The sequence below is a fragment of the Tachypleus tridentatus genome, chromosome 2 (genome assembly GCF_004210375.1).
Source record: "Tachypleus tridentatus isolate NWPU-2018 chromosome 2, ASM421037v1, whole genome shotgun sequence".
NCBI lineage: Eukaryota > Metazoa > Arthropoda > Merostomata > Xiphosura > Limulidae > Tachypleus > Tachypleus tridentatus.
Window position 1 is genome coordinate 32,550,434 of NC_134826.1, and position 23,011 is coordinate 32,573,444.

General features: G+C 31.8%; 1 protein-coding gene and 1 pseudogene across 2 annotated transcripts in view; both read left to right on the forward strand.

Moving 5' to 3' along the window:
* Positions 1-5,126, forward strand: part of LOC143245466 (organic cation/carnitine transporter 2-like) — a 36,736-nt gene extending 31,610 nt beyond the window's left edge. Inside the window, exons 5-7 of the mRNA XM_076491827.1 lie at positions 2,825-2,993; positions 4,037-4,184; positions 5,070-5,126. Coding sequence (XP_076347942.1) covers positions 2,825-2,993; positions 4,037-4,184; positions 5,070-5,126 — 374 coding nt within the window. The remainder of the gene's footprint in view (positions 1-2,824; positions 2,994-4,036; positions 4,185-5,069) is intronic.
* Positions 5,127-5,132: 6 nt separating this feature from the next.
* Positions 5,133-16,488, forward strand: LOC143245467 (organic cation transporter protein pseudogene; annotated as a pseudogene). Its single transcript, XR_013025630.1, has 4 exons — positions 5,133-5,162; positions 8,779-8,993; positions 12,571-12,752; positions 16,291-16,488. The product of XR_013025630.1 is annotated as an organic cation transporter protein pseudogene (transcript).
* Positions 16,489-23,011: the final 6,523 nt, after the last annotated feature.

The following is a 23,011-nucleotide window of genomic DNA, read 5'->3' on the forward strand; positions in this document are numbered from 1 at the left end:
TATGCGGTTATACTATCACATGGCCAAGATTTATTAAAAAACTGAATAACATAATATTAATGAAACATAATTATAAAAAAGTTTATATTTTATCAAGCAATTAAATTATTAATTGGTTTAGTCACTAAAAGAATGGAACATTATTGTTTTAAAATTATTTTGGAAATCTTAATAATAAAATATTAATGTCCTTGGTGGCTGAGGGCTAAATCTTAAGATTTATAATACTGAGCCCTTATCATTAAAGAATCAATCAACTGTTTTCTTAAACTCCCTTAAATTAACTGCATCTACTACATCCGAAACTATCTTTTTAAAAAATAAAACTGTATTAGCTGAAGATGAATCTTCCCTGTTAATATTTATATTTGTGTACCTTACTTTCAACCTTCTCCTTATTATATACAAAAAAATATTATACATCAATAATATCAATTAGCGTAACAATCTTAAACATCTCAATCAGATCATTTCTTTTTTTTCAAGAGAAAACAGTTTCAGAAATCTTAATTTATCCTTCTGTGACAACATCTTTTGAACCCTGTCTAACAGTTAAATATCCTTTCTAAGGTAAGATGCACAAAACGGAACACAATGTTCCAAATGTGGTATAACAAATGACACAAACAGTAACATTGTAGCTCTGTAGTGACACAGCGGTATTTCTGCGGTCGTACAATGCCAGAAATCAGGCTTCGATATCTGTAGTAGGCAGAGCATAGATAGTTCATTGCACAATTTTGTGCCTAACTAGAAACAAACAAATATAATAATTTATTTAAATTTGCATTTAATGCTTTGGCAATTGAAACCTAAAATCATATTTACTCTATTACTTCGATAGCTTAAAAGACTGGTCAACCAAAACGTTAAAATTGTTAACTTTTATAACATTTTATAGGTTATTTCTATCAAAATTATACTGATAATTCAAATTATAATAGCTCGTTACCTTGTATTTATTATAACTAAAAGCTGTCCGTCATTTATTCACTCAACTCGCTGAATAACACAAATTATTTTCTTAACAATAGTTTCTAGTTTCCTTCTCACAGGCAGTAGCACCACAAATTTAATGTTAACGTCAGATGTAAGTAATCTATTAACCTTTACTTCGTCTGTCATTGATAAAAAATCAAAGAGAACGAAGATCCGGAGGTCTGATGTATTCGAGTAGTGGCGTTAATCCATTTAGACTGGACCCTATTTATAGCAACAGTTTCTTTCTTCCATCTAGCCACTTTTCTATCAATAGGCCTCTCATACAGAGGTAACCTTTTAATAAGGCTTATATATGGTACTTTGTCTACTGCTTATTGAAAATCCACATGAACAAAACCTAGTTATCTGTTCAAATAATGTCAAAAGATTAGTAAAGCAAGATTTTACCCTAGTGAAATCATACTGAAAAAAATGTAAACTTTGTTAAATGACTTTGCAAAACATTTTTCACCAGTTTTCCAAAAAAATTTCCCGCCCTGATAATTAATGGAGAAAACGTTATCATGTCCTTTGAAATAAGGAGTAGCATTAGCCAACTTCCAGTCTTCTGGTACATGTTGTTTATTGACATATTGCAGCTATGACACTGAACAACGGTAGAATGATGAAAGTTATTGTGGTGTGTGTATAGTTTCAATGACAGACGTTAGATGATTTCAACATGAATCATACAAGGCAAGGTGTAATTAGTGTGTTTGTTGTTGCGAGGCTGCTTACTCATTTTAAGATAATAGGATCGACAGCTGCTCTTTGGTGAATCCTATAACTAAACACTACGTATGTCTGGGTAAAACAAACAGAAATGTCCTTGAACTCAAAGAAAAAAACAAAATGAAATCTATGGAGAAACGATATTAAACTCTTACAAAATAGAAAGCTTGCATTGCTAAACGACTAATGATTCAAGAAATAGAATGAGAGTCTTTGGCTGGTTATTCAGTTAGTATTGGCAGGAATAAGACTTTATGTGATGAAATTGTTCCACCTAATGTTTGCTAATGGTTCCGTCCTTTACAAACTTATGGTTCCTTTAAAAGTCATAGTGTTGTCCAATATTCTTCATGACAAAGTGTTGGCTAATTTTACTATTATTACAATGTTAGCAGGAACACGTATATTACTACACTGGTTAACCAACTCATATCTGTGTATATGAAACCATTACATGTTTTCAGTACGATATAAAAAAACCTCACTTTGTAATCGAGACAAGGATGTAATTCATAACAACTTTCTAATGTGAATCTTCAAGTTTTCCTTATAGAGATTTGTGAAATCGTGTGTTAACAACACAGACCTATAAAATAAAGATAAAATCTAGCAGCATTCTATAGTGACCAATGTATTTGTATCATTCCGAGTATCCTAATAAATATATAAAGGAATGAAATTTGTGTCTTTGGCCATCTTTTTCGAGAAAGAAAAAAAAGAGTTGAATTTAAGATCTGATTGCAAGCTTGATAACTTTTATCTTATAAACCTTCATCAAATTCATATTTCTTCCAGTGTTTTTATTAAATAATTAGACATTGGCAGAATTGTGGGAAATAATACAAGAGTTTTGGAACACTATTCCAGAATCGTACATTGATAAACTGCATGGCAGCATAAGAACTGGGAGCAGTGGTCTGTGTGAAGAAAAAAAACTTACTTATAAAATACGAGTTAATTGTACAACATATTCGCATTTTCTTATATTTCTGTGATAATACTGTGCTCCATTAACGAATTCAACATATAGTTTCATTACTTGTGATTCCTTTGTACGTGCATTTGTCTGTTTTCACAGTCATTGCAGTTACTGTGTACTTTTCTTTTTCAGTCTTGGAAGTAGTTGGACCAGATTATCGCACTATTCTTGGCATTTGTTACCAATTTGGCTGGGCGTTAGGCTATACCATTCTACCTGGTGTTGCTTTTTTGGTGAAAAAGTGGAGACATTTCCAGCTGATCATTTCTGTTCCCTGGATACTTCTTTGTAGTATTTGGTGGTAATTTATCATTTATATTTGATAATTATCCTCATTATAATTAAAATAATTCAATATTAAAAACAAATAAAAATTATAGAAACTATTTTTTTTCCATGTTTGATTGATTTTCAACGCAAAGCTACGTGGTGATTTTTTATGTACACTGCAAGAAACTGAACCATCAAATCCCATATTTTATCTTTGCGAGTTTTCAAACTTATCGCTGATCCACTAATTGCAAGAATCGTTTTGTTCCATGTTTGCTTTCGAAAATGTAAAGGCCCAGGTGGCTAGGCTGCTTGACTTGTAATCCGAGGGTCGCGGTTCGAATCCCGTCACACCAAACATGCTCGCCCTTTCAGCCGTGGGTTTTTTTATAATATGACGGTCAATTCCACTATTCATTGATAAAACAGTAACCAAAGAGTTGGCGGTGGGTGGTGATGACTAGTTGCCTTCTCTCTAATCTTGCACTGCTAAATTAGGGACGGATATTCGCAGAAAATATTCTGTCTTATTTCTTAGTCCTCTGTACTATTTGGCATTTAGTGACTACTATAAACAATGATATCACGAGATATCAAATAAAAAACTGCTATAAAAATAGGTAAACAAATAACTAGACCATAAAGGAGTTAGTACCATCTGCTCAAGCTCGCAACGTTCTGAGTCCAATAACATTTTCAACATTTACAACCAACTGTGTGCATTGTATTTACTTCTTTATGCCAATGCTGTGTCCCCTTATCATGCATTAAAATGGTGATTTAATTGTATTACCAAAAACCATCATATTTTCATTGTTCTGCGCTGGTATAACTTAAAGCCATTTATGATTTTCGTCGCTCTGTTAAATTTGATATACATACATATATTGTAACAGTATAAGTAAGTTTTATTAAGTAACATTCTGTAAAAGCATTATCTACAAAAATATGATTTTTAAGTGATGAACAATTAAATTTACAAATGACGTTTCAACTGAGATCTACTTTTTTAATAGCCAAAAAATTAATCAGTTGGTCTGTATAAAAATGTTCATAATTTCTAATTTTCTTTAGGTTCCTTCCAGAATCTCCTCGCTGGCTACTATCGCAAGGAAAGGTCGAGCTGGCAGAAAGGGAAATAAGAAATGCTGCAAGACTCAATGGTAAAACTGTCTCAAACTGGCAGGTAATCATGTCCCAACTTGTAGCCAAAGAAAAGCAGGTAGGTTAAGGTTGACCACCTTGTCAAATTGTTTGATGTAGAATCTTTGCGTTTTAAATATGCACCTACTAGGATGTGGTGAATGGAGTGATGATTCAGAAAAGAATGAAAATTAACTGACACACACATTAGAGATCATTAACTTAAAATAGTTAAACTGTATATTCCAAAACTTTCAGCATAATTTATCTAAAGATAAATGCGAAGATACATAAAAGAAAAAGACCACAAAAAAAAAACCGTAGTGAAAAATGGAGAAGATAAATGACATTAGTTATGAAAAAAATAACTATTTAAATAAAATGTGTGCCAACGAGAATAATCTGGAAAAGTCTGAAAATAATATACATGTTAAAATAGGCCAGTGTGGGAAATGTTAAAATAACATGTGCTTGCGTAAGAAAACCTGGATAAAGTATTAATAGCTTGTTTGACATTTTTTATAGATTGTAAATATATATATTCATTACATTTACTCAAAAAAAAATAAAGTTCTTGAACATTATTTTCGAAACTGAACCTGTTGCGCATTTGGCTTATGATCAGTTAACAAAATTAAAGATAAGTTTAGCAGCCTCAGTTAGAAATATTAAATGTACTAGTCATAAAAACTCTTTATAACAAAAATTATTGCATAATTCTTGGCTAAAGTTACCAACAGAGAGAAGACGTGTATTTCTTATTCAATGAACACTGAAAACCAATTAGACAAAAAGTTTCGTTTCTTTGCTAGCTGATAAGCCTCCGATTTTTATCATGACAGGCCTTCAGACTTATTTTTGAGTCATCGGACGAGGGGTGAGGGATAAAGAAGTAATAAAGGGCTGAAAGTAAATCGTCTGGCAAAATTTAATTTAAAAAAATCATTTTTCTTCTTGTTTTAAGGAAGAAGAAATGAAACGAAATCGCCAAGCCACATTTTGGATTTGCTCAAAACTCTAACATGAGAAAGAAGAGTTTGAATAACTTTCTCTTTTGGTGAGTCTCCATATTCTAGTCAGTGTTTAAGTTCACATACGAAATACAGTGAATAAATGTGATCTGTACATTAGATTAATATATCTTTTTGGAGCCTTTGTCTGCTTTTTTTACACAGACAAGTACACAAAAAGAAACAAATCTACTTGAGATTCGACAGACATGGAAAATAAGTACGATAATAAAAGTAAAACAACTTTCAGAAGACATATTCATTTCCAGCACTCACTTGTAACCAAAATGCCCAACTTACACACGTTTGTCCTTTTATTCAATAAAGAACAACATTTATGACTTAAAGCCATGAATATTAATTAATCAAACTAAATTCAGAATGTTATTAAGATGATAATATAAGTACGTCATATAATTTCATAAAATAATCTTTTCATCGAACTTATTAAATTACTAACATTATCAGATTCTACATGTTCAATTTACGATAATTTTATATTGCGGGTAACTTTTATGTCGAAATAGAAAGTATCATATTGGTCTATTTGGTATAAGTATTTTGAGAATCGTAGGTCTGTTAATTATTGAGAAGTGGTATTAATATTCCAGTAGCTTAAAATATACTACTTCAAAAAAAAAAGGACAAAAACATATTTCATAAAACATAGGTCTTCAATACTGTGTGTTGGTGTTTTCCTTATAGCAAAGCCACATCGGGCTATCTACTAAGTCTACGGAGGGGAATCGAGCTCCTGATTATAGCGTTGTAAATCCGTAGACTTAACGCTGTACCAACAGTGACGACAAAAAATTATATATAGAAACCTTAATGAGGGAAATAACGAAGAAAGAACAAATACGTTCTTTATTTTCAATAAGGCCCAGCAAGGGTAAGTGATTACGGCGCTCGACTCGTAATCTGAGGATTGTGGGTTCGAATCCCAGTCCTACTAAACATGCCCGTCCTTTCAACCGTGGGTACGTTATACTGGGCGGGTCAATTCCACTATTCGTTGGTAAAAAAATAGCACAAGAGTCGGCGATGGGTGGTGATGACTAGCTGCCTTCCCTCTAGTCTTACACTGCTAAATTATGGGCGGCTAGCGCAGATGGATCTCGTGTAGCTTTGCACGAAAATGAAAAACAAAAGAACAATACTTTTAATTTGCTCTAGCAGAATGTTCATTCTGTTATAGATTGTTTTAAAGAAAAAAACATATAAATCTTCAATTGATATTAGTTTCACGGATGAAATACTGTTTCATACAAACAAAAAATGTTTTGATATCTCATAATATTATATATTGCTACGTATTTTAATTTAACTCGTACGAATCTCCGATTTATTATGTTACGTATATTATTACTATGATTTCAAATAGCCGGAAATTATAATTTTAATTTAGAAGTTAATTAAATGTTAATATGTATCAAATTTATTATATTTCCAACAAGAGTGAAACACACAATTTTCTTTCTTTAAAAACATTATTTTAATATGAGTATACAAAAAATACAATTTGTACTGATGGTTATTACAAATAATGATTTATATACAGAGGTTTTACAAACTTACAAACAATATTCAGTCTGCTGTCTGGTCTGAAACTTGATATTGTATCGATGGTCTAGGTTCACGAGGCGTAAATTACGCTTATGTTAATATATAGATATGCTTCACTTGAGTGGGAATGTAAGCAAGCTGTATTCTTGTTTGGTCTAACGTGGTTTACAAGCTTACTTTTCACAGAAAAAGATAGATATCTAATGTCCTCGTAGGAAAACTAACGCCTCCCAGTGGCTCAGCGATATGTCTGCGGACTTACAACGCTAAAAACCGGGTTTCGATACCCGTGATGGGCAGAGCACAGATAGCCCATTGTGTAGCTTTGTGCTTAATTCAAAACAACAACAAAAACTAACATTAGAAGTTAACTATCTCAAGGTGAATGGTTTATAAAGTTCGAAATTTATAAATTCCTGGTCAAATTCTCCAGTCTTTCGTTAAATAGACGTTAATCGCAATTATAGCTTTCGAGATTTATAGATTGCTGATTGTAGCTTCTTGTTATGACTTGCTTTTATATACCAATCACGCGAGATTCTCGATCGTTCAACAATGTTCGAATATACGCTGTTATTGTTTTTTTTTTTTTTTTTAATTTCACGCAAAGACTAGAGGAAAACAGCTAGTCATTACTACCCACCGCCAACTCTTGGGTTACCCTTTTACCAACGAATAGTGGGATTAATCGCCACTTTATTAAGTCCCCACGGCTGAAAGGGCGAGCATGTTTGGTGTGACGAGGATTAAAACTCACGACCCTCGGATTACGAGTCGAGTGCCTTAACCACCTGGCCATGCAGATCTTCATACTTCAAAATCGCCAATTTTCATACCTACGTTCATTTCAGTGTCGTATTTTGAAGTTAAAGTGTCGAAGTTTGTATTGTAACAACAGAGACAGAAAATAATAATTCCTCTTGTCAATTAAGTTCTAAAAAACTTAAATCAGTCTGTGTGGGTTTCTGATTTAAAATAGAATTATTTAATGTTCTTTGTACAACTGTGATAACCAGCAGTATAATGCATTTTTGTACATATGTTTTACTTATTTTCAATATATTATTGAAAAATAAATGGTTTGTATTGTATCTGTTTATTGTTCAGATTTATCGATAAAACGTCACAAACACATACTGTAAAGAATCCGGCCCCTAATAAAAAATCTAGACGCATATGTCATGGAAACAACTGGTCATTCTTCTAGACATAACTCATTCGTTCTTAAGTCTTACTGTTGCTTGGGGAAAGTGAGCAGCTTTTATACTGACCTTTGTGTTCGTCAGTTTTCATTGGTTATAAAATGTTTACCATGGCTGGTGTACAGTTCACTGCAGGACTCTTTCTGGATGGACCTGATGTCACAAGTTGATCCATATTCCTTTGTTTCTAATTTAGTTAGACAAAGAGTAACCCAATCTATGAAAATCTAAATCCCTAACCTAAACATAGTTTTATGATCTGTACATGAATATATTGCTTCAAAAAGGGCTGTTACATATCCTTCCTAAAAGTAATTGGTTACTTAGGGTATCAAACTACTTGTGACATGCCAAAGAATCTTAAAATGTGTTTCTGAAACATACCGTTCTATTGCGACTTTTCATCGGCTGTAGCTTTTATGTACCTTGCTGATTTGTGTATTCAAAATCATTTTAATATTACGTACCTTTTGTACTTGTCAAACATGAGCAATTATGCTTTATATTAAAACTCATAATAGTACCAGATGAAAATATTTGAAAAATCTTTATAGATATAATCTAAACAAAATAAGAGAAATAATGTTTTGTAAAAAAATATTTTGATGAATGATGTTCTTGGACGTGGCAAATAGAAAATTTATGCAATTTTCATAAATATTAACTTTTTTAGTAATGTCAATTTTCCATTTTATTATTTCAATGTTAAGGAATAACTCTATTTTTGTTCCATAAAAAATTAACTAAAGATAATTAGAAACAATCGCAAGATAATTAGTTTATAGGCATATTTTAATAAAAATGTAATTTTTGTAAATGTTTTCGTCTTTTTTTTTCTTAATAAGAACCAATGAAATAAATGTTTTAAATTTCAATTGATAACACCTTTCTGTAGGTTTGTGAATGCATTTACCTACTATGGATTGTCTCTACATACAAACGACATGGGTGGAAATCCTTTGATAACTTTTTTTATCGCCGGCTCGCTTGAGTTTCCAGCCAATATTATTGCATTCATTCTCATAAAATACGTGGGTCGTCGTATTTCTTTGATGGTGATGATGGTGACTGCAGGTATAGCTTGTTTGCTCACAGTTCCAGTTCCTGACAGTAAGCCTTTTTATTTATTTTTGTCTTTAATATCATTACACCTCTTCTGATTTCGGACCATACGATGTTTGCTTAACATTGTTTGACAAAAAATTCAAACATTATAAAATATATTTTAGACTACGTGATAATGGACTCTTCAGTTGAATAAGAATTTATGAGGAATACTGGAATGCTCAAGTATCTTGTTGCATGTTCAAGTTTGGAGATAAAACGAGAGACGTTCGTCAGGGGGCCATTTCTAATTTTATTACTCATTTAATTTAATTGTATTTCTTTCAATGTTTATTATATACTTTAAATATTTGATAGTTTAACTTATGATAAGCTCCATACTTTAGAAAAATCTCGTAAATTCACTAAAAATACGTTTCTGAACTGCTCAGTTAGCTCTACTTTATATTTTACTGAATACAAACTAAAAGTGTTCAGTAAATATATGGTTTCAGACCTACTACAGTTTATATACTTCTTCACTTTCTGCTTGAGAAAGTGTTTATTACCAGTATTCTTAATAATAAGTAAAGATCTTTGTATATCCTAACAAACAGAAGCCTTGATGTCAGTAATCACTCCATTTGCACGTAACGAGTGTGTAAACTGGCTCATAGAAACACTATAAAAAGTATTTAAGTGAAATGGGGCATTTTGTTTGTTTGTTTTTTAAATTTCGCGCAAACCTACAAGAGAGCTACCTGCACTAGCCGTGCCTAATTAGACGATAAAGAAGGCAGCTAGTTATCACCACTCCCACCAGCTCTTGGGCTATTTTCTTACCAATATATAGTGAAATTGACCGAACATTATAATGCTCCCACGGCTGAAAAAGCGAGCATGTTAAAACCCGCGATCCTCAGATTACCAGTCTAGAGCCTTAAATACCTGGCCATGCTGCGCCAGCATGTTTGTCAAAAATAATAAAATTCATAGTTTTATATATATATATATATAGCATAAATACAAATTAGTGAAAGTGAGTTATATTTAAATAATTGCCCTTTTCAGGATATTAATTTAAAAATGCTTAAATATAGAGAATAAAACTACAATCAGCATTTTAAAACACAATTGGCTGTCTTCTTTAATATTAATAAAAAGGCATGTTATATGTACTAGCAATGTTATTATCCTGTAAAAACACAAGTGAATGAAAAGATGAGACAAGTCAAAATCTTCATAATGTTTTACAGATGTATGAAAACATAGCTATAAAACGAAAATGTAAGTTGACAATTGTAGGCATAATTTAAACACTATCCACCTTTGTCTATAGAATCTTAATAGCACGATCCTGTTAAACAATGTCTACCTTTGTAAAACATATGTGAATGACAAATATAAACATAAGTTTAAACCTATATGCAGTCCTGTGGAACACTATCTACCTTTGTAAAACGTATATACATATCCACTATACTCAGTAATAATATCTGTCTATAAAGCTGTAGTAACACAAGCTGTATAGTATCATCCTCCTCCTAAGAAAAACATACAGAATAAATATCTAAACACAAATTAAAATCTGTATACAATCATACTCGATTATCCTCTTTTGTGAAACATAAATAATCCACCAAGTAATGCCTACAGAATTCTTACTATCATCTACCTATTGCAAAAGTATCCAAAATGCAACCTAAATATCAGTAGTCTCCTAACTTCAGCTCCATTCATCTGTATTAACTATGTGTAAAGTATTAGTAACACTGTAAGCTTGCAGAGCTTTGGTTATACTGTCTATCTACAGAACTTACAGTAACAATATCTGCCTATAAACTTTATAAACAAAATCCGTCTTTAGTAACAGACCTTATAGTATTAAACTATATTACCACCCCTCCCTAAGATAGCTACGCCATCTCGTCTCTGATAACACCATTACATGTCGCCAACGCCCTATTGTGACACTTTGTTTCGCTATGACGTCATTGTCTCTAGTGGCCTGATTATCTTTTTCCCTGTTGCTTGAAGTTGATACACACGTAACCTTCTCCAGTGGCATAACGTGCAACTAGTGTGTAAACTGCTGTCAATTTTTGGCAAGAACAGTGATTGTTTTTTGTTGTATAATGATAAATTCCCTAACAATGTTTCATCACAATTGGATCTCTTATAAAATATTTATTTATTACATATGATCCCTTTTAAGGAGTACGTCAATAACAGTTTTACACGGTACCGAAATGTTAAATGTTATAAAGTAGGCTCTCGCTAAAATAAAAAAAAAAGACCTTATTTTATTATACTTTTTTCTTAAACTACTTCCTTAATGGCGAAATGACTTTTTAAATAATCTACATCACTTTTGTACGTTTATTATTATCAACAAAATAAATATTTTAAATAAAACTTCTAAAACTGTGTTAAAGTGAGTTTCATACATTATTTCAAAGTGAGTATTCATAATAGAGAACCATTGTCATACTGCATAAGAAAGTGACATGGCTTGGCATGGACAAGAGTGTTAAGGCGTGCGACTCGTAATCTGAGGGTTGCGAGTTCGCATCCCAGTCGCATAAACATGCTCGCCCTTTCAGCCGTGGGGGCGTTATAATGTGACGGTCAATCCCACTATTCGTTGGTAAAAGAGTAGCCCAAGAGTTGGCAGTGGGTGGTAATGACTAGCTGCCTTCCCTCTAGTGTTACACTGCTAAATTATGGACGGCTAGCACAGATAGCCCTCGAGTAGCTTTGTGTGAAATTAAAAAACAAACAAACAAGCAAACAAAGTTACCCTTTTCTCCTGGAGAATCCAACTGTACACTATGAACTAAATTGTTCTGTGACCAAAGGAAGTACAAGCCTTCCATACGGAGTTTTTTGCATACAAATATGCAGGAATTTTGAAGTAAATCGATCTTTGTAAGTTACATAAGTATATTATCAAAATTACCGACAAAATCATGATACGAAAAATTAGCAAAGTCTAAAAGTTTGAGAAAGAAAGTGAAATTCAAAGTACCTAAAGTAAGACCAAGAAAGAGATAGTTTTGTTTACCAAATTTTGAAGCAAGATCAATGAGATAAGCGAGGAACAAACCTGAAGCACGTCAAACTGCTCATAAAACGCAGTTAGAAGTCAGGTATAATTTCGTAACAAGGAAACACACCATATATCTTAGGACGGCTAGTATGAGTACTAACACTTTTACTAATAAAGCAGAGAACAACGTTTCGTCCAAAGAGAATTTGCAACGGACGGTTACCGGGCATACTAGTCTTACACTGCTAAATTTGGGACGGCTAGCACAGATAGCCCTCGAGTAGCTTTGTGCGAAATTCCAACAAAAGAAACAAACAAAGCTTTTGAATTTTATTTTTTGTACGAACTAAAATAATATAAAAAATAAAAAACCTTTGTACTATAACAGTTGTGTTCGAAACAAAATGTTATTATATGTCTAGCCTAGAAGGAAACGTAACGTATTCACTGTAATAAAGTTCATCATTCTAATAATATTTACTAAATTGGTCGAAGTGTATTTAAATATAAAGAATCATCTATATGTTAAGTATTTTGTATTCTTCGACCTAAAACTATGACTTATTTCTTGTTGTGTATTTCTACGTGCATTAGATCTCCTGTGGCTGAGAATAACCTTGGCTATGACTGGAAAGCTGTGTATCGCCAGTTCGTTTAGTGTGATTTATATTTACTCAGCTGAACTCTTCCCCACTGTTGTACGAAATATCGGACTCGGCTCGTGTTCGATGTCTGCTCGGATTGGATCAATGATAGCACCTTTTGTTAAGGAGTTGGTAAGTCACGTTTTAGACGTTAGAAATCAGAAAAGCATTTGGCTATAAAAAACTTAGTAAATGTTTCATTTTTTGATTATACGCGTGGAAAGTTCAGTCATGTTGCGTGAAGAACATTGTGATTAAATATTCTGTGTTTTATTTCAACTCTTTTTGATACTGAATAAGAATTAAGTTCTTTAAAACGAAAACTATTGTTATCATTTTTAGTATCTTGTGCAATTTAAGAACGCGCACTGATCCAGCATACTAACGTAACACTTATCTCAACTTCTTTGTATGTACATGTGTATACTTCCTGGCTATATTTAACAATATTCTATAATATACATTCAAGCACATGCACCTTGCCTAACCATAAATCATAAACACACTCGTGCTCTTTAACTAGTAAATGTCTAATTCTAATTGTTTCTTTGAAATACTTAACACCGAAGATTAAATCGATTTCATGACTGAAGTGTCACTCTTTATCATCCATTCTTCAAGGCTTCATAAAATTATACAACTTCTCCCACTGAAAGCTTATCGATATGTGTATATGTAAAAAACGGCTGGTATGGATAGAGAAAGAACTATGTAGAGGAGCGAACAACGTTTCGACCTTCTTCGGTCATCGTCAGGTTCACAAAGAAAGAAAGAGGTCACTGACCGATAGCTGACCACATGTTTGAAAGTGGTTGTGGTAATCGATAGGTTGTAATATCTATAGTTTATCAAAATTTATATCTGTTTTAGCCTTTATTTTAAAGTTCAGAGTTACCTTTGATTTTTATCAACTAAAATAGTTTGGTATTGAACAATATTCCGTGCTTTGTTCTTTATATATTTATAACACTTTGAAAATTCTTGATAATGAGAGACAAAATATAGAAACACTCCAAATCCTCAGTTGTAACATATTACGAATAGTCACATTAACAGACATTTGTTTTAACTATTTCATTTAATCAAAGGAAAAAAGAATGATACTTTTCGAAGGATACAGAGTAATTCTAAATTACAGTTCTAATATATCCCAAACTCAACTTCATTAAAAATACCTGATACTCTTTCCTTATTTACTGCGTGAATATTTTATAATCAGATGTCTAATACAACGGATAAGCTCTTGATTGCTCTATGATTAAACTATATGATGCTATAATTTCTTATTTCTATCTGTTAACAAGACAAATTATTCTCCATATCTCTTTTAAACTATAAATCTCACTCCAACAAATTAACCAGTAAGGCCTTTCACTCTTATGATGGTTAACTTTGATTTTACTATCTTTTCTCTCACCGACTTCTCTTTCCCGTGACTTTACTTTTTACACTCTCTTTGTTTCTGCTTGTCTGTTCGCAGCTATTTTATATTTCTATTACTTACGCCTTCTAGAAATCTCTATGGCCTCGGCTATCAACGTTCACATTATAGTGCATTCTGTGGACCACTTATACCGTGAAAGGTCTTTTCCACTGGTGGATGAATTTATTGTTGTCTGTAAGCAGGAGAACTTAAAACTTCTACCGTACCTTGAAATGTCAACTCTTGGCTCTCTTGTTATAGAATTACTGCTGTCTGTCTGTATTAGGTTTAGCCTCTCTAACAGAACTGCTTTCATTGATATGGTTCAGTATTCTTTTCGGTCTTCTGTTTTGTAAAGTCATTCCTCTTCATCTTGTGCTTCATTTACTCTTGGGTAGTGCCCTGAAGTTTCTGAAGGATCTTTCTTCTTTACTTCTTTCAAATTTCTACTACCTGGTTTATTTCCTATCCCAAAGTCATATACTGAGTCTTGAATGAACATGGTTTCAAGGTCTTCTACATAATATGGAGTATACACCTTTATCCCTCCTATGGGATACCTTCTCACTGTTCCATGAATTAGCACACATAGACATATCTTGCCTGTCACATGATCATCAGATACTGTAGTAGTTTCAACTGTTACACTACTGCACCTAGTGTCTCATAGAACCTTCTCTTTTTCGTCCCCAACATATACTTGACTTACTGGTATGTTGAGATCTGATATAACCTCTTGATGTTTATCACACGCTCCAAGCACTATTGGCAGTGTTGATCCACCTGCTAATTTAAGTCAACCATTAGTCGTACACTTATCAATCATAGAATTAGAACTTTTTGTGTGGTGAATTTGACGTGTTTTCTTGATTCTCCTTTTTTCTGGCAGAAGCAATCATGGTAACAGTCACAGTTTTCCTGTTTCTCACCAGGATTATCTTTGTAAGTATATCTAACTGCTTTATGTTGAAATTTCTGATGTTGATAGCTGGTAATGAACTTGCACTCCTTTGTAATATTTCCCAACAATATAGCATCTCTTCTCCCTTCTGTCTATCAATCTTTTGTCATCTTCTTTTGGTGGAATCTTGCTTCTGGTCAGTCATCACTGGTTTCGAAATTAACTAGATATTTTTGGGCTTGTAGATTATAATTCCCCATAGTTTTCCTTAAGCTGTTCTTCCAGTTAGTTCATCTTCTCTACATTTTTGGTGCTCTCTCCTTTAGGAATAGCATGTCAGTTGAGTGCGTGATCATGAATTGTTCATGTGCTTGTAGTTCTGCCAGTACCTCAAAACTATTGTCAAATTTGACCATGTCAGTTCATATTGTGAAGTATCGTTTCAGCAAAGCCACTTTTAATTTGTCATAGTCCATAGTATCTTCTGATGTCATGTTTGCATATACGTGTTAGCCTTTTCCTGTGAGAAGAGCGCTGAGACAGACTGGCTAGTTGCCTTTGACCAAGTTCTGACTTTTGACAATCTTTCATATTTTTTCACGAAAACATTCGTAGTATCTTTGTGTTTATCAAATTTGAGCTGCTTGGACTGGCTGGCCCTGACTCCATTGTAGTTCTTGGGTCCTTCTTCCTTAGGTTGATTCAGCTTTGCAATCTCAGTTTATGCTCCTATTCTGTCTATTTCTAGTTTCTTCTATCTCTCCTTTTCTTCTTAATTAATTTGTGCGCTTATTTTTTTCTCTCTCTCCATTTCTTTTTAGTCATTTAGCTTTACGTCCTCTTTTCCTTTCTACTTTCTTCTCTCTCTACTTCTTGCTGTTGTTTAACAAACTCTCCAAGTTCATAGCCTTTTAACGACATTTATCAAAATCAGTTGGCATGGTTATATAACGTGATTTTAATCTTCTTACTACTTTTGCTGGTCTGGTTGCAGCTATTTATATATTTATCACTTAGACGTTTAAGAAATCTCTATAGGATCGATATTAATGGATTGCAAATACATTGTTCGATAGCCTCGACATAAATGAATTACAAAAACAAATTTAATTAGTTAATAATACTACGTACACTAAACAGTTTTTAATATATGACATATATTTTTCATATATTATGAAAGTAGGTTTCCAGAAAGTAAAAATAACTAATTTATGCCGTATCAGTAAGATTCCTCTAGGCAAACTTTCCAAAGATCATTAGCTCAAAATTTCCCAAAACCTTTCCTAGCAGTGCATAATAGCCAAACGTGTAATAAATTATTCAATGAGCAATATTTTTCTGTCTAGGGAAAAGCTACTAGTAAAGAAATTCCATTAGGAATATTCGGGGGACTCTCTATAATTTCTGGACTTTTAGTTATTCAGTTACCAGAGACTAACAAGCTACCGATTCCTGACACACTCGCAGAAGGAGAAGAAATTGGAAAGTCAGTATTTGTCTGCTCATTTGAATTTGCAGAAAGTAAAGGTTTCGATTTTTTTTAATCTTTATAATTTTATGTTATAGTATGATGTTACGATAAATCAAAATAACTTATATGATATTATCACGAAACGAGTTAACTTGTTTATTGTTTCCATTTATCAGAAAAAAAGTATAAGAATGTATTTCGGAACGTAAGTCTTTCTAATTTAGATAGTGCGTCTGTATGTTTTTCTTACAGCAAAGTCACATGGGCCTATCTGCTGTGTTCACCGAAGGGAATTGAACTCTCCAGTGTAGCGTTGTAAATCCGTGAATTTACCGCTGTACAATCGGGGGACAATTTAAAGAGTTATCACACGCTAAAATATTAATATCATTAATATATATTTTATCATCATTCGAGCATAATGGTTTCCTAGTAACCCGGATACAACATATTTCACGCTTTTTACTACTTATTAGCGGTATGTCTGCGGACTTATAACGCTAGAATCTGTGTTTCGATACCCGATGTGGGCGGATCACAGATAACCTTTAAATAGGCCCGGCATGGCCAAGCGTGTCGAGGCGTGCGACTTGTAATCTGAGGGTCGTTGCGGATTCGAATCCCCGTCACACAAAACATGATCGCCCTTTCAGCCGTGGGGCGTTATAATGTGACGGTCAATCCCACTATTCGTTGGTAAAGAGTAGCCCAAGAGTTGGCGGTGGGTGGTGATGACTAACTGCTTTCCCTCTAGTCTTACACTGCTAAATTAGGGACGGCTAGCACAGATAGCCCTCGAGTAGCTTTATGCGAAATTCAAACAAACAAACAAACAAACTTCTTGTTAGATTCATAATTTTATATATTTCTTTCTGATCGAAAAAACAATCTTTATATTCAACTAATGTAATTCTGTTTTTAACAACCCATTTTTTACACCTTCAGACTCCCAACAGGTTTTACCATCTTGTATTTTAAAAGCACACATTTTATATTTAAGCCTCATAAGTACAGTCATTATTTCCAAATTTTTCTAATCTTTCATTTTATCTGAAACTTTCTTTTTGCTTATTAACAGAATATAATAAGAATTACCGCTTGGATAGTGTGAAGTATCAAATAAATTAATGTTTTCTCTTATATCGTTGCATAGGTCATCTGTTTTATTTTATAAGAATCAGTATCCTGGTATAATAACTTTAACTCAACGCTATACATGAATCCATAGTGGAAATGATACATCTGGAAGTTCATATTAACATTAATTTATTTATTGAATATGTTTTATTCACATGAATATCGGATAATGTTTGTTTTGTTTTTTTTGTAAATATTGTCCTATTCTTAAAGTTTAACTTAACTATTAATTTTTCAATCTTGTTTGGAGTAGAGAACAATCTTATATTAATTATATTAAAACTCATACGCTTAATTAGATAGAAGATAGCGCTAATTATTCCATTTCTAAATTAATTAGTTAGATAGATGTTGGCGCTAATTACTCTATCTTTAGACTAAAAATAATTGAAACTTGGTTTGGTGATGGAATTATAGCTAGAATTTTTTCCTAATACATTTAATAACAACTTAATCATAAAATATATCAACGCAATAAATAAATTAAAAGCTCTTTTTCTTGTTTATAGAAATAATAGGAAGAGTCATGTCAGTGAATTGATGGTTTAATTATAAACGGCACTATTAATGACACATTTCTGAAAAATGATAACATTTTTGTTTATTGTTTTGATTTCTTTACAACAGGTATTGCTTATTGTGTCTAGTTATTTTATTTTGAGGAGGATATAATATATCTATATAACGTTTTTTGCATTATATGGAGGGATCAAGTTTTTACAAATATGTTTTGTACGTCAGTGGAAAACATTTTGGAAATAAAAAGTGTTGTTTCCTCCGAGGGGCATAGAGATATCATACATATACTAATGATAGAGAAACCATAATAATTTTAAATAAACAAAAATAAGTTAACAATAGAATTTTTTGTGGCCTCTCATCTGTTTGGTATTTTATAGTCACTTCATATTAAGGATTCTTTCTATTGCTTGAAATCAAATGACCACAATAAAAGCTTGTTACATTGTTAATGATATTATTTCGGCCTACATAGCATCCTTGATAAAATATAGAGAATGGAAAGATTACATGGAAATATTATAACACAGTTTTTGAGAATGTTTTTAATAAAAAACTGATGATATGTTAATACGAAAAACCCTTGTTACCCGATTAAGTTTAATGACTTGTGTAGTTCTGTTTTCTGCTCAAATTATATATAAGTATTATTCTAACTCGTTTTTTAATATTGTCATAGTCGTTCTTGATATTGAATTATCCAACAATTTATGAAATGTCCTTTTCAAAACCATTACTAGCATTAATTCTCATTTGTGTATTTAGTTTAACATATTTCACAATCCAATCAGATTGATGGAAGTCTAACAATCTATAAAATATCTTTAGTTTCATTTCTAATTACAAATATTGTTTCAGATTTATATAGTAAAGCACGTAATATTCTTATGATATAAAGTTGTCATTAATTTTATTTCTTTAGTTGCTATTCTGTTTTATGGTACTAGGGATTTATCGAAGTGAATGTCCTGTAGTTATTTTGTATATTCTTATTATGCTGCTAAAATGTAACCTATTTAAGAATTAGCATTTACATTCATTGCACTAGTATTTGTATTACTTCGCTTGAATACTTTAAGGATAAACAGATTAATATCATAAGCACTCATATTATGAATAAACAGTGGGAAGAAAGAAGGATTTCTATATAACAGATTACTACTAACAACTATTATAAGGCGGTCTTCTTATGATGTTAGAAAAACACGTATGTTCAAGAAGTTTTGATAGAAATGAATAAAAATCCTATAACTCGAGCGCTTTCGAAGGGTGACCTTTCTTCTCCATTCTCAATTCGCCCCTGAAGAAGAAAGGTCCACCTTTCAAAGCACTCAGGTTATGGGGTTTTATTTTTTTATATGCTAGTTCTTCATATTTTCCATTTAAATGATCATGGTCGTGAACATTTTTTCAAGCACCTATGGCTTTTCACGTAAATAAAAATATAATTATTTCTAAATTCTTTAGCATCTGTCTGTAAACAAGCAAAAATCTACACAATGAGCTGTCTGTGCTCTGTCCACCACGGGCATATAAACCTGGTTTTACCATTGTATGTCTGCAGACATACCACTATGCCACTGAGAGGAGCTCTAAGTTCTTTTACAGTTAAATCATCCATTTTCTCAGTATTATCATATAACGTTTCTATTATTTCAATGTATCCTTTAAGCATTTCCATGAATTAAATTTCTGTGTTTGGTCGTCTATAAACTATAGGATCTTTACAATATTCATGATATAATTACAGAAACGTATAGGTTCATGTTTTTGGTAAGGATTTGTATAATTCTGAGAGGGATCTGGATAACAGATATCAATCTTTCTGTTTAATTATTAATATTCTTTAACATTATCACTGAATCTACAAAAAAGCATTATAACCTTCACAATATTTTTATCTCACATCCTTCTTCATGTTTCTTCACTCTGTCTTTGGAATGGCAACACTACAGAAATCTATAACACGGATATACTTTTCTTTCGTGCTTCGTTAGTTGACTTTTAATGAATCAAGATATATGCTTGATAAGACAATAATGTGCATTATTTTTTATCTTTTACATATAAAAGATTAATACATTACTCTATACTTCAACTATATTCTTAGCTTTAACACAAGGTTTATTATTTTCATTTAAAATGAAGTACACATACTTATCCTAAAGGACTAAAAGATTATTTTTGATACCCGTCTTCTTAATCTTATATTATATAAGGTGGAAATATTAATGAGGCTCTGTTGTGGGGCCCCCTTATATTAAGAAGGAAACTTTCTAGCATTTCCTACCAATATGTAAGTTTTCCGATTAATGGAGCCAAGTAAAACGTTTCACAGTTATCATGGCATTTTACAGTTTTTATCTTCTCATAGTATTCAATAAACGTTTTTTTCATATTCTTTCAATATTACCTGATTAGCTTCTTTCATTTCATTTCCAACTTGTAAACAACCACATATCTTTTTAACAAGACTATTAATAACATATATATATATATACATGTTTACCTTAGAAAACAACCAAATGATGTACCATATCTCTTATCAATGGCATCTTTACTTGATTAGTAAAGTATTTCATTCTCTATTTTACTTTAAAATAAGTTTTATCGTTTAGTCTAAGTATTACAAGAATAAAATATATTATCATTTATTCATATTTGACATATTCCACATAATTGTGGAATCATTTCGTATTCTTTAATTTTACATGCCTCATTATTATTGTCAATTGTGTTAAAAAAGCGCTAAACCTCATCAAAAGTATCCATTTACCCAGAAGTTTTTGTATTAATAAATGGATGAACGTACAAGTGCCGTATTTGTACTGAAAACCCTCTCAATGATTTTAATAAAAATAATCAAACCTAAAATGGTTTTAGTGATCATTACCATGCAAATAAAAATAAAAGATATGAAAAAAGTAGTATGCATGTGGATGGAAAGTCGTTAGAACACATTTGTGAAATCAAAAGGAAAGCTCCCTTCTTAGAAACAGATTTAATAAAATTAAAAGTGTGGTATTACATAAAGAAGATAGATTACTTTATAATTTCTATAAAAACAAATATAAAAGTGATATATTTATTATTGATTATTGTAATAAAATTAAAAATATCAAAATGTTGAGTGTGGATGTGGAATGAGAGTTGTTACACTATTTCTTGAAGAGCGCAAGAAAAACATTCTGCACGCATAAAAAGGTGTAAATTAATAGAAACATTTCCATTAATAAATGGAGTTATTAGTAATCTTAGAACAGCTGAAAGAGTATACTAATAAAAGGATATAGTGTATATATTCAAAAATAGAGAGAAATGATTAATAATAAGGATCAAACAGATGATTTTATATAAATGTTTGTAGATACAAATGAAAAGGCGATATGTGCTAGATGATGTGAGTTTCATAAAGATCTAATTGTTATAGTTAAGCAGAAAAATAAAATGTAATGTTTGTGTTCAGTATTAAAAAAACATTTTATAGAAGTTTTAACATTGAAATAAAAAATCATACATAAAACATTGTATAAAAATAAAGTTATTAAAGAAATAGCACTTCGATCTAAAACTTTAAAATTATTAAAAGTTCGTTGAACAGTAAAGGATATAGTGGATAATATAAGCTTTAAAGAAGTGATTTAATAAAATTTATTGTCGATAAGATTCAAAGAGAAACATTTGCTAGAGAATGTAAGTTTCAATAAGGTTAAATTGCTAAGACTGGGCAGAAACAGATAAAATGTAATCTATGTGAAAAATATTATAAACCATCTTAGAAAAATGACGATCATGTCACAAGTAATAATAAAGCATTACATAAAGATGAAGCTATTCGAGAAATAGAAACATTTTCTAAAGAACGATTAGAAACTTGTTTAATATATAATGTTAATGATGATAATGCTCATGAATTTTTTTGTTTAGTCTAAAAATATGTTTATTTTTAAAATTGATGAGTTAATGTCAGATATATACGACATTTTCAGTTTACATTTAATTCATATTGTATATAAGTTTGGCATGTATTACTATAGTATCTTAAAATAAGTGAATTGTGTGCTGCTTATTTATTGTTGAAATTTATTGACATAAGTTAAAGACATATACTGTGAAGAATTTAACCAATACATAAAACCTGACGGTGGCGAGCCGGCTAGGGTCTACAGGAGTAAACAAGGGACGAGGGTAGAAGTAGACATAGACTGCAGTGGCAAATGGCTATGTGTTCACATTCTAGTGGTTAGTATAAGGCCGCAATCACGCCAATTGAATTTGATAATGGATAAAGAAGAAAGTAGCATGAGTACAAAGATGGTGATCTATGAGAGTTTGTTAAACAGCAACCAGGTCTAGAAACCAAGTAGATCAGAACAACAACAATAGGAAGATGAGGAGAAGCAGAGAGAAAAGAAAAAAAGAAAAAATTAGAGACCGATTGAAATAAAAATAAAGACACAAAATTAAGATCGCCAAGCTCACCCAACACAAAGATTAAAGGCCCAACAATTACCATGGGATCATTGCCAGTGAAATCAACCTAAATTATGTGATTGTAATTTTATCCTGAAATAGTGTATGGAGTCAGTTTTTAAAGTGAAATAATCACAACCTGTATTGTAATAACAGAGTAATGAAGAATAATTAATCTTGTCAATTATATTTTAAAGTAATGAAACCAGTCTTATGGACTTTGACGAAAAAAGACAATTATTTAAAGTGTGTTTATGTGTTTTCTTCTTGCAAAAAACCACATGGGGATATCTGCTTGAGCTCCGAGGGGAATCGAACCCTATTTTAGCGATGGTTATTTAAAGTTATGGATACAACTGGTGACATCAATAGTTGTAGTTGTGATTTTAAAGTGAAATTATCTGAACTATTTTGTAACAACATTGGGAAGAATTATTTATCTTTCAGAATTGTGTTTGAACTAGTTG